The 12,491-nt window shown below is 53.0% G+C and overlaps 1 protein-coding gene across 1 annotated transcript in view; it reads left to right on the top strand.

The window, feature by feature from the left end:
- The window catches only part of KIAA1614 (KIAA1614 ortholog), a 35,481-nt gene that overhangs the window by 5,991 nt on the left and 16,999 nt on the right, over positions 1 to 12,491 (top strand). Inside the window, exons 3-5 of the mRNA XM_028152120.2 lie at positions 3,313 to 4,259; positions 4,963 to 5,026; positions 10,630 to 10,776. Coding sequence (XP_028007921.2) covers positions 3,365 to 4,259; positions 4,963 to 5,026; positions 10,630 to 10,776 — 1,106 coding nt within the window. The 5' untranslated portion in view covers positions 3,313 to 3,364. The remainder of the gene's footprint in view (positions 1 to 3,312; positions 4,260 to 4,962; positions 5,027 to 10,629; positions 10,777 to 12,491) is intronic.

A 12,491-nucleotide genomic window follows, 5' to 3' on the forward strand; every position in this document is an offset into this window, starting at 1 on the left:
CACAGTACCCATCTTTTAAGGTTGCCATATGAGATAAGGAATGCAGTGTGCTTAGCCCGATGCAGGTGCACAGTATGCTGTCATAAGTGGTACTCTAGCATGAGGTGATCATTACTAAAGAACAGCGTGCCCTGTTGGAGAAACCACTTGCTCTAGTAATATGCGGGGGGAAGGGAGCTAACTGCAAGAGCACTGGGCCTAGACTCTGGACACCACCTGTCACGAGAGCTGTGGGACCTTGGGCCTGTTCTGTAACACAGAGGGGTTGCCCTGGCTCCTAAATTAGCTCAAGGCTATTCTACCACAGCTTCCCAGAGAGCTGCTCTCAGGACTGGGCGCTTTGGCCCTGCCCACCTGCCCCACCTTCTGCAGGGGAATTCCTCACTAAAGAGGCCTCCTCTGGAAACGACCTTGGCCTCTATCTCCTTGTGTGGTCCTTACAGTTGCTATGCCTGTCATCTAGATGGTGACTGTAGAACACGTATGCAAATAGAAGAGCTACCCACGCTTCAGAGAGAAGCTTGCTGGCTGCAGGAAAGATGAATGAGCACTTTCCCTTTGTAGAGATTTCCGGACTCTCCCCGGTCCTAACTCTCTTGTTTCCCATCCTTTGTGAGAAAATAGGTTTGGAAAGAGGCAAGGCCCCGGCACCTCTCTCTGGGTAGTGAGAAAGAAAGCTCCGGTTGGCTTGGGCCACAGATGCAGGTGAAGCCCTTTACTGCTACTTCCAGGTCTGGAAAAAGTGACATGGTGTCTTCAGGGGTCCCGACCCAGGCGCCTACCCCAGGGGGCTGGCAACGCAGGCACCAGGCTCTCCCTTTGGCAAGACAGGATGGGGGAACCCACCTCTACTCTGGTTACCCTCACGCCTCTGCAAAACAGAAACTAATGACCTTGACCTCGAAGGAAATGGTGCCCCAGGCTGACGGGACGTCCTGTGGAAGAGGGCTGCGAACTCCCCTGGAAAAGCTGTCTAAACAAAGGGCATTCCTTAGCTTCCACCCGGATAGCGGAGCCTCACTCCCAGCCTGGGGTGTAGAGTTACACGCATTCCCACGAAGCTCGGGAAGAACGTACTGTTTTCTTAGCTTTTGCTCCCGTTGAGCCTCATCCCACAGCTGCGCTGCCCACAGCTGCCCCGGGGTCCGCCACTGGCCACGAGGGGTCAGTCAGGCTAAGCACCCCGCGTCCCCGTGTCCCACAGGGCTCAGGCATGTTCCTGAACTCAGCCGGGGCCTCGCCGGCCCTCCCGCCCCTCTGACGTCTGCGAGACGCTCGCTCTCTGGGGCTCGGGCTGCTGCAGCCGGTGCCGAGGGGGCGAGGCCGGGCGGGGCAGGCCCGCTGCTCCAGCCCCTTCCGCTCCCCTCCAGTCTGCGCTCCGCTCCCGCTTTCCCTGTCCCGGCCCTGGAAGGCGCCGGACTTGGCTTCTTTCCCCTTCGTGGCACAGCCACGAACTAGCAGCCGATGCCACAGCCATCCCTGCCTGACCCGCTTCCCTCCTCCGACCCGGAGGGAGGCCGCGGCTGGACCCCACCCGGGCCCAGGGCTGACTGCCGAGCAGGGAGCGGAGCCTGGCCCGGGGGCCTGGGAAGGAGAGGGGACCAGAGGAGGGCTCGCTGGTCCAAGGATGGAGGGGATGGAGGAGCCGGAGGCCAGACCTGCCAGTGGGGGCCTTCAGTGAGTACGGAGGAGGCGAGGAGCCGGCCCGCGGCGGGGTGGCGGGGTGGCGGAGCCGCGGAGCTGGTAGGGTTGGGGGAGGCCTGCCCTCCGTGTCCATCTTCATTTTAGCCTTTCTGAGTTTGAGCAAATGCAGCACTTGGGCCATAGAATCACTCCAAGCAGCACCTTCTGTCTCCCCAGGCCGCCTGCAATGTCCCACTGGAAGGTCCCCCTAGATGGATTAGCTGTGGAATACAGGTCTGGAGAGTTTACCCGTCAGAAAGTTTATTTTTATTGAACCAAAACCACTCCCATTATATTCTAATCCCCTGTTCTCTGGATTGAACCTTAGAAGGGAGAAATGCGTGACTAGGCTGCAAAGAGAAAGTTGGTAAATCCTGGTTTAACTGGTAGAGTAGATGATCTCGGCCTTCTAAAGATAGTCCTTAAACTACACTGGCTGAAAGCTGATGCGACTTTCTGCACCGTGTGTACTTTGCTTTATGAAATGTGTACATACCTGAAACATGTATACATTAAATTGTAATAAACAAGTAGAGGGACTTACCAATTAAGATAATTCTATAGTGACTCTTTAGTCAACATATGAAGTAAATAATTAACTCCTAATTTGTAATATATGAAAATATGGATTTTTATACATGCAGTTTGTTTCAAGTGGGACATATCTAGATGTATGATATTGAGGGAACATTTTCTCAGAGAGCAGGGTAAATATTAAGACATTGTGGCCTGTATGTGAGCACAGAACAACTTGGTGAATAAAATCCTGTGCTCACTTTCATTCCCTATAAAGAGACTGACAGCAAACTATGCCGCCAAGGAGCTGTGTCGTCCTGGCGAGTCACCGAAGCCCTCTAGTCTGCATTATTCTCATTACAGAATAAGGGGAGTGGGGTTAAGTGACCACTGAGTGCTTTGGAAGAGCCATGGCTTTGAAACAAAAAGCTTTGCATTCCAAACCGGCTTCCCTTTAGCACCTCTGTGACATAATCTTGCTGTACCTCAGGCTCACAGTCTGAAAATGAGGACAATAATGCTGTGTGGCTGAAGGATGTGAGGATTATTTGAGAGAGTGTGTGTTTGAAAGCACTTGCAGGCCTGCCTGGAGCAGATGCTGGTAGGAGCTAGTGACTGGTCATGGCCACCCTTTGAGCACAGCACCATGCTGTGGTCCTGTGGTTTGGAGGGAGGGAGTGTGTGTGTGGGGGGGGTGGGGGGGTGAAGGCAGCGTGGGGCACCTTCCACCCAACAGTCAGATCCTGAAGGCCTGTGTGATATCACATCTTCACTGAGATCACCTGCCAGGAAAACAAGAGGCCAGGCATCGGGAGATCTGACCTGGCTTTTCTCTTTGTCCACATCTGGCTGAGGATTAGTTGTTTGATGTTTGTGCCCCCTCTGTAAAATGGAGTTAGAAAACCTAAATTTAATAATACCTTTTTGTATCATTCAGTGATTTTTGCTTTTCAACGTGCTTTCACATTATCTGCAGGGTATTTATTCCCTCCTCTGCCCCCAGGTTACTCTTGTCTGGACAGGGCTCAATATGAAGGCACTTTGGGGACCCAGGAAGTTGCTGGAGCTAGCCAGGTGCTGGGTCTAAGGAGCTCTGTCTATTTTATTTTCCAGAGAATCCAAAATAGGGAGCAGAATAGCCAGCTCCGTGGAAGTGACCTCAGCTATGGAGAGAAGTGGCACTGAGTCACAGCTCAATAATGGACACCTCACAAGACCCAGGTCCTGCCCTCAGGAAGACAGAACATACAGACAGATGGCCCCCCACCCTCCCAGGGCATGGGGGATACAGTCCCAAGGACCCTCCGTGCTGGAGTCCAAGGTCAGGGCCTTGAAGGAAAACATGACAGCAGGCAAACAGGGGGTAAGCCCCTGCCTCACTACCCATGAGAGACCATCCCCCAAGAAACCCAAATGCCGACGAGTCAAAGTGGGTGGAGCCAGAACTCCATCAGCAGGGTCTCCCTTGCTGGATACGGTTGTGGTTCTCCATGCTCAGAACCCGAACGAAGGACAGCTGGACAACAGTGTCAATGAGAAGGAACCTGCCATGAATGGGAGCCCCAGACCTCCCAGGCCGCCCGCCCCTGGGCTAGAGTGCTACTATGGGAGGAGGCTGTGGACTCCAGAAACAGTAAGGATACTGCCTGACCATGAGAGGAGTCTGCTGCCAGGGTCCAGCTCTTTGCAAGACAGCCCCATCCACAGAGTCACTTCAGGACAACCTAGGGGCCCCAGACCTTGTAACAAAATTACCCACATACCCAACCTGAGGAAAGGAAGGTCATGCCCCCTTCAGGATGATCTAGTTACAGGGGAAGACCTGGATAGCTTGTCTCTAACCTCTGAGGAGGACTTTGTCCCCAGGCCAGCCCTGCTGGGGGGCCTCTGGAGAGCCGGAGACCTGGGGGCTCTGAGCACTGGGCGCAGTGCCTTGCCCCTGTCTGAACAGGTGGAGAGGAACCGCCTTCTTCTGCAGGAGATGCTCATTGTTGGGGGGCAGGCCCCCCCCAAGGTGGGAATCCCAGCTCGGACTCTTTCCTGGGACAGAGCTGTATCAGGTGAGGCTCACTCTGCAGGTCTGGGTGGTGGGGACAGCAGAAGGGAGTCCAGAAGGAAAAGCAGAAGTGGGTACCGCACAGGGGCTGGGGCAGGAGAGGGAGGAGTGCTGCCTATACCAGAATCATCAGGATGTCCTCTTATTCTTGGCTTTGACATAGATTGTTTACCACCCCACAGCCAGCCCTATCTGCTGAGTACCCCCATGACTCCCTAGGGCCTAGGCCAATGGGAGGCCACCCTCTGTGCTTGGGGATGGCGGCTACCATAGCTTCTTTCCTGTGGCAAGTAGCCTTTTCTAGAGGCACTTTGCATCTCCCTCCAATGATGTGCCCTCACCACAAAGTGGCTAAGCATCTTGTCAGGTGGACTGAACTCAGGCAGTAGCACCACTGGGCTGTGCAAGTGTTCAAGCCTGAGAAGACCCCTCTGTCCCTTCTTTCCTTCCCATTCCAAGAGCTCACTCCTCACCCACTCCCGAGAGGACCTGTGTGGGCCCCTTAGCCCACGACAGGGCCTACCACAGCCACCGTGACAGGCCATGCCTCCACCTCTCAGGCGGAGACAGAGGCAGAGGAGAGGAGCGGGTTTATCTGGGAAGTAAATGGCTTCTGGAGACACCTTTCTCCTTGACATTCATCAAGTGGCAGTGGAGAGCCCAGTTGCTGGCTCTGCCCTGATCTCTGCTTCTGTTCTGGGTCCTAGAGCAACCATCTGGGGACATGGACTGGGACTCAGGCATCTCCCTGCAGGACTCAGACCAGAACAGGTAAGAGCTCACAGTGCACCCTTTCTCTCTCCCTCCTCACCGTTGTCCCTCCATTTACCGATCAATGGGAGTGTAGGAGACATTGAGAAAGCACAAGGGCAGATCAGGGGACAGTGGGCCACTATGGATTGTCAACTCTGAGACAGAGTAGAGGGTGCCAGTCACCCCATGTCCCAGGCTGGGCCTGCCTGCGTCTTCAGCAAAACCACTCACTGTGCAGAGCATTGCAAATGACATGCTCTTGCTTTGTGGGATTCGGTTCCCCTGCCTGGCCTCTGTTTCTTCATCTTTAAAGTGGGACAAATAGTATGTGTGTGGTTGATTTCATAGGACTGTGTGAGTCTAAAAGGAAATAACAGTTGTAAAAAACCTTAGGGAAAGTGTACAAATGCAAAGCACTTACTGCACCAATTCCTTTCCCAATCGAGGTGGTGTGCTGGGGTCATGTAAAGGGTCTCTCCTCCTCCAGTCTCACCCTGCTATCCCACAGAGCTTGCTCTAGCCACTCCGCCAGTGTCTTGGGGAAAGTGGGCACACTAGGTGATTAGGGGGGTGGGCAGTGTCCTGACTGGGAAGGATGGTCAGAGTACACTCACAGTGAGGGTTCGGGGGGCATCTGTGAGTCTGAGCTGCTGCCCATTGCTGTCTGCTCAGAGATTGGCCTCAACCCTGGCCTGGTACATGTTTCATGTAGCCCAGTGTTTGGAGTCATTTTTGCTCAGGAGTCAGGTTCTGGATCTTCTGGGCCCCTAGGATCAGGAGGACATGATGAGTCCTGGGGGTGAGCATGGGGGAAGCGACACTCCTCTACCTCCCAGGATTCTCGGGGCTGTAGGTACACCTGAGGGCACCCAAGGCAAGAATGTAAGGAAGAATGACCGAGCCCTGCCCACCCTGCTTATCCCCACCATTCCCCGTCCTGCCTACTGATTCAGATCTAGACCCAAAGGAAAACTAGAGGGAAGCCCTCTTAACACTCCCCAAACCACCAAGACCAAAACTAGAAAGAAAAAGAAATTTAACCACTCACCAGTGTTTTCAAATACCATGCTCCTGATGCATCTAGTGTTCTAAATCCTAGATGGAGAGGGAAGGATGCTAACTAACACTTGAAGCCCTCCCACACAGCTGGTGCCACTTGGGACTTGATGCCATGTCATTATCGCACTCACACACACCTCACACTAAAATCTCATTCAGGTCCCAACCTTTAGGAATAGAGGGGCTCAGGAAAGCCAATTTAATAAGTCGCCTTGGGGGAGTCAGGCTGAAATTCAGGAAGAGGAAACCCTCCTTCCTGGCCACCAGAGCTGAGCAGGCCATTGTCCCTCCACCTGGGGTGTCTTGGGCACCTGCCCCCCCACACCAGACGGCCAGCCCAGTGGGGAACTTGTTAGCCTTCTTCAAGAAGGCAAGGATGGAGACACTTTGATGTCTTCGGAAAGCTCTGTGCGGCTCCACCCAGATCCCTTGAAAGGTGTTAAATGAAGCATGTTCTAAGCAGTCCTTCGTAAGGATGCCCTCTCTTCCTTCTCTGCTGAGAGGAGCTCCTGTTTATGGTCTAGGCAGCTGGTTCCCTCTGCTACCCAACAGCCTCCTCTCTGGAAGATGATTTTCTGTGAAGCCCTGTCAAAGGTTTTTGAAAGTCTAAAGCAAAAGCACCACCTCGCCCCCTCGAGCTTCGAGATGGTGTGTCACTTCCAAACACGACTTCCCTTACAGACTACCACCAGGCGCTCTCCTTGGCAGGTGGTTTCAGTTCCTGTTTAGGGATTGCATTCTTTACTCAGTGAGGGGGTGAGAGTAATTTAACAAACAAACGGTGCTACTAATAACAGCAATAATCATAGTAAATGTGAACAACTCTATGCTAACCTCTTTAAAGGGACCCAGGTCTCACTTAACTACTGAGCCCTTAGTTAGCAGATGGGGAAACTGAGACTTAACCCCTAAGTAACCTGTCAGGGTTACACAGCTAGTAAGTGGCAGTCCAGAATATGAGCCTAGGCAGGCTGTCCAGAACCACCGCTCTTGGCTCTGGCCTGTCAGCATCCTGCAGCCCGGAGAAGAAGGCACCAAGATAAGGTCCCTGCCTCAGGAAGCACACAGTCCAGACTAAAAAGTCCCAGGCCTTCCTTACCTCTTCCCCTCACTCAGGAAACCACACACAGTATGACAGCAGGAGTGCTCTATCCTCGGTCATCAAAAGGCTAGATAATATACAAAAATGGAACAAATGCTGGGCAGAAAGTTTATATGTGTTCCGTACACTATATATTTTCTCTACCTGCCTCATCCTATAAACTGGGAAATGACAGTTGGTGTGACATTCCCAATTATTTCCCTAAATCATGTTCCTGGAACGAAAGGGTTAAACCCAGTCTTGTTGGAGCTTATTGTTTTAATCCAGGATTATGACGGCTACAGAAAGAGAACTTGAGATCTCCACCTGCCTGTGCCTTCAACAAGAAACTGGCTTGGATGGAAAAAACGGGTCGGGGCGGGAGGAGGGGGGGGCGGGGGGGAGGCCCCGGCACATGTTGCCCTTTGTCCTCGGGAAGCCTCTTAGGACCCTGGTGGTTGGAGGGGCAAAGCGAAGGGCCAGAATGCTCACATGGAATTCCACTTGTCTTTGTAGGGTTTGCTGCTCCTTGAGAGCCAAACATCAGTGGTGTGAAACCCACAGGGAGAGAGTGTCAAAGTCTCCCCACCCCACTTTGGGGTACACTAGACTCCCTAGCCAAAGACGCAGACTCACAGGGTAGTGAGTCCTCTCCCCTATTAAATGCCTGCTTGTTTACAGATGGGGAAACTGAGGCCCAGGGAGGAAAAGCACTCAGCCACTTGATCCCTGTGCCCTACCCCCTGATCAAATGAGCCCAGATGTGCAGGCTTTCAAGAAAGTGGCCAAAGCTATCTATTCTCAGGTGGAATTGCCTTTACCTAGCCATGTACTAACTGCCCAACCCTTTCAGGAAACTTCCCAGAAGTGTGAGAGCTGGGATTGTGGGTTATAGTCCATGATGGGAAGGGTTGGCTCCAGGGCTGTGTGCCCTTGGCAGAAGCCAAGGTCAGATTAGACTGGAAAGGCTTCCTCAGATGGAAGAGTCTGAACCTGCCCTGCAGTGGACCAGTATGATACGGCCATAGGAGGTGGGCAGTTAGACTGGGGCAGGCCCACCATCCCTCAGGACCACACCTGCTTGCCCCCTATCATGGGAGAAAGACCACCTTCCCTCCAAGGGCTGGGCAGTGCTCCCCAGGGTGTACCATGACTAGGAATTGCCTCCCCCCCTAACCTTGGCTGCCATCTGTGAAGGTGACTGCCACTCTCCCCCTTTCTCAGTTTGTTACTGCATGGATGCCTCCAGGCGCCCCAAAAGCCCTGTTTTTCTAATCAGTGGAAAAAACAGCTTTGTGTGTCAGGAACCAAAGCAGGGCAGCTGATGGGAAACAAAAAAATCAACCACTCCAATTTGAGGGACAGAAAGGAAATAGAAACCTGGGGCAAGGCCGATCTTGGCAGCATCTGGCCAGCTGCCTGGGGCCCTCCTGCCTGCCCACCAGGTCTTGTGACAAATGCCCTCCGACAGCCAGGGAACCGCAGCTGTCACCGGAAGGCTCCGAGTTTGCAGGCTGGCAGCCAGAGGCCCGCAGCTGCAGGGGCGGCTCTCCGGGCTGGTAACCTCATTATCTCTGCTGTCGGAGCAGGAGCCCCAGGGAGCAGAGCTGCTCTCGGCAGTGTGCTGGAGGAGCTGCCTGCTTGGGAAGCTGTGCAAAGGGAGGTCGCTCCTGCCAAAAGAGGCTTCGCAGGGCAGCAGGCCTGGAGACTAGCTTGCACATCACTCTAGTCAACCCTTCTGGTTCCAAAACTGTGCCTGGGCCCTGCCAGGGTTCATGGGCACAGATGGTGCCTTTATACCAGCAGCACTTTTTGTTTTCTTGGGCCTCAAAGCAGGGTTAGATACAAATAATAAGAAAAAGAAAGAAAGGAAGGAAGGAAGGAAGGAAGAGAGGAAGGAAAGAAGGAAGGAAGGAAGGAAGGAAGGAAGGAAGGAAGGAAAGAAGGGAGGAAGGGAGGGAGGGAGGAAGGAAGGAAGGAAGGAAGGGAGGGAGGGAGGGAAGGAGGGAGGGAGGGAAGGAGGGAGGGAGGGAGGGAGGGAGGAAGGAAGGGAGGGAGGGAGGGAAGAAGGGAGGAAGGAAGGAAGGAAGGAAGGAAGGAAGGAAGGAAGGAAGGAAGGAAGGAAGGAAGGAGAAAGGAGGGAGGGAGAGAAAAAGAAAAAATCCTAGACTGCCCCAGAGCTTATCTAAGGATGTCCCAAGAGAGTTATTCCACTCACATATCTGTCACCTGTCATCTAGGAAACTACTTGACACCTTCTCCCTATCAGCACAAGGCCCATTTCTCCAGGTTACATACGGATGGGAAAGAATGGGGCAGGCAGAGATCTAGGTCTGCTGAGCCTCTCTCTGCCTGAGCCTCCTCCTGTGGACCTCCCTGGTGAGGACGGGGCAGCCACGGGGGCTGCTGAAGTCACATCAAAGGGCATGTCTGACTGTAGCCGCAGACATCCTCAGCCTGTCCTGGGACCCAGGAAGGAAAGGGGACAGAGGGTATGGGGAGGGTGCTGCAGGCAGTGGGGCTGGCTATCTGCTCTGCTCTCAATGATGTTCGACCTTGAGCAATGTGCCAATTGTGCCTCTGCTCCGGAACAGCCTCATCTGTCAAATGGAGAAAACACCTGCCTTCGGCCAGCCTGGCTGGGAGCGTGAGCTCTGTGGAGAGAACCGTCTTATCAGTGGGAGGCTGTGGGGATGCTGTTACTGCTGTAGCCCGGTGCTGGCCGTATGTCACTGTCTGCAAGACAGCGCTGAAGAAGGGCTGCGGTCATTTTCTGCAGCTCTGGACTGGCTGGGGAGGCAGCACAATGTGTAGGTGATGAGGGCTGGTGAGGACCCTTATAATTATGAAAATCAAGCCATTTGCCAACTTGGTATGGGTCCAGCTTAATTTCTCCCAGCCCTCAACGGATGCCTGATGGGTCTGGATTGGGACTGAGGCAGAAAAACACCAGGACCTATAAAAATGTCATTTCTCCAAGGAGTAGAGCTGCAATGGGCAGAGCCCTGAGTCCTTGTGCCTGTGAGGGGAGCTCAGGGTGGTGCTTGGGAGCTTGAGAGGGTATGTGTGGGTGCAAAGAGACAGAAGGAGAGGGGGAGATGATGCGTGTAAAGACCATCTGGCTGGGCACAGGCCCAACCCCACAACCGAGGCCCTTTTCTCTCCCTCCCCCAGCCATATAACTCCTGCTGTCTGCCGGGAAAGGAACAATAAGATAATCTGGAGACTCCTCTACACTTTTCTAGATCCTCCTGGGGTCTCTGCCTCTGGTCCCTGAGCAGATGTCCAAGGCGGGCCAGCTCTGAAGCCCTGTCCAGAGTAGCTCAGGGCCGGGTGCCTTCTGTGAAAATTGGACAAGGAAGGCGGCCCATGCAGGGTTTTCCTGGCATAGCCGTGCTAGTTACTGTTAAAGCCCTCCTAATCTGTGTTATTTTCTTCTAATCCTTCCCCCGCTTGCTCCTGCCTGTGTGCCACCCTGCAGGACCTTTGGCCCCAAGCCGGAGCCCGTGCTGAGGAGCCCCAGGCATGAGGAAGCCAAGCACCTGCTGCAGCGAGCCCGCATGAAGGCCAGGACCCGACCCCTCCGTGCCAGCCATGATATCATACCCACCATTGACCAGGGTGGCCGGTGAGTGGGGCCTGGGCCAGGGAAAAGAGATGGGACCTAGCCAAAATGCCTCTGCTCACTCCTCCCTCGTGTGTGTGTGTGTGTGTGTGTGTGTGTGTGTGTGTGTGTGTGTGTGTCCCATATCGGGTGCTTGCTTTAATTCATTTAGTTGGTCAACATACTTTTACTGAGGGCCTAAAGTGTTAAGCATTGAGGAGTTAAAGGTGAATGAAACATAATCTGATCTCCCTGGAGGGACAAAAGTCACTGTCTCCAGGGAGAAAGGCAGGCAAGGGGATCAATACAATTCTGTGGATCGTGGTGTAGGAAAGATGTGCGTGCAGGCCAGGAAATCTGTACCTTCACCTGGGAAGGACTGGGAGGCTCAAGAGCAGGTAGTTTCTAAGCTGGGGCTTGAAGGAGACATGCATATTCACTGGACAAATGAGGGAGGCAGGGGTGAGCATCCCAGGGCAGAAACCACAAGCAGAAGCACTGTGCTCAGGAGTTTGGCCAAGCTGGAGCCTGAGGACCTGCTGGGCGCATGGTGTGCAGGCCAGAGAGCTCCATGCCGGCCAGTCGTGGAAGCCTCCAGGCCTGCTGAACAGTTTGCATGTCTCTCATAACAGCGAGGCATCACAGAGGGTTTTAAGCAGGTGGGTAGCATGATCACATTTATGATTCAGTAAAGTGGTCCTGGCTGCAAGGATGTGTTGGATCTGAGGTTCCGGGGGCAGTGAGGAGACTGCACCATGCTCCTGGTGCAATGTGATAGGGAAGAGGGTTTGGAGACAAGAGATTACTGAGAGCCAGAAGTAAGCAGCTTTAATGAGGCAGCAGAGAAGTGGTTAGAAGACGCTGGAACCAGACCACTGGGTTGAATTTTGGCTCTGCCACTTTTTAGCTGTGTGTCTTTGGGGAAGTCTCAGTGCCTCAGTTTCCTCATCTGCAAAATGGGAATTATAATAGTGCCTATGTTACAGAGTTGCTGTGAGGGTTATATGAGTTAATAAATACATGTAAAGTGTTTAGAATAGCTCCTAGCACATAGTGAGTACTCTGTGAGTGTTACCTCTTAAAAGTAATTTAGAGTAGTCTCCACTTGTCCACTGGGGATATGTTTCAAGACCCCCAATGGATGTCTGAAACTAGAGATAGTACTGAACCCTATATATCCTATGTTTTTCCTCTACATTCATACCTTTTCACTTAAAGGAAGCACATTATAGCTTCTCTTTGGCATATCTGAATTGTCAACATCACTACTATTGCTCTTTGGGGCTATGATTAGGTGAAATAAGGGCTCCTTGAACACAAGCACTGCGATACCACACAGCTGATCTGATAACTGAGAGAGCTACTAAGTGACTAGTGGGCGGAGAGCATAGACAGTGTGGAGACACACTAAACAAAGGGATGATTCAGGTCCCTGGTGGGGTGGTGTGGGACAGGGCAAGATTTCATCACATAACTGAGAATGGCATGCAATTTAAAACTTCTGAATTCTTTATTTCTGGAATTTTCCATTTAATATTTTCTGACAGCTGTTGACCGCAGGTACCTGAAACCACGGAAAGTGAATCCACAGAGAAGGGGGGACTACTGTAATTAAATAGATGTAGGAAGTAGGAGATGGGAGGCATCCAGGACGGAGCCCAGGGTTCTGACTTGGTGTCTGAAGGTTTGATGGGACCTTAGGTAAGGGGTGAAGCCTAGGTGCAGGGTCAGGCTTTGAA

This window comes from Eptesicus fuscus, chromosome 22 (assembly GCF_027574615.1).
Source record: "Eptesicus fuscus isolate TK198812 chromosome 22, DD_ASM_mEF_20220401, whole genome shotgun sequence".
Taxonomy (NCBI): Eukaryota; Metazoa; Chordata; class Mammalia; order Chiroptera; family Vespertilionidae; genus Eptesicus; species Eptesicus fuscus.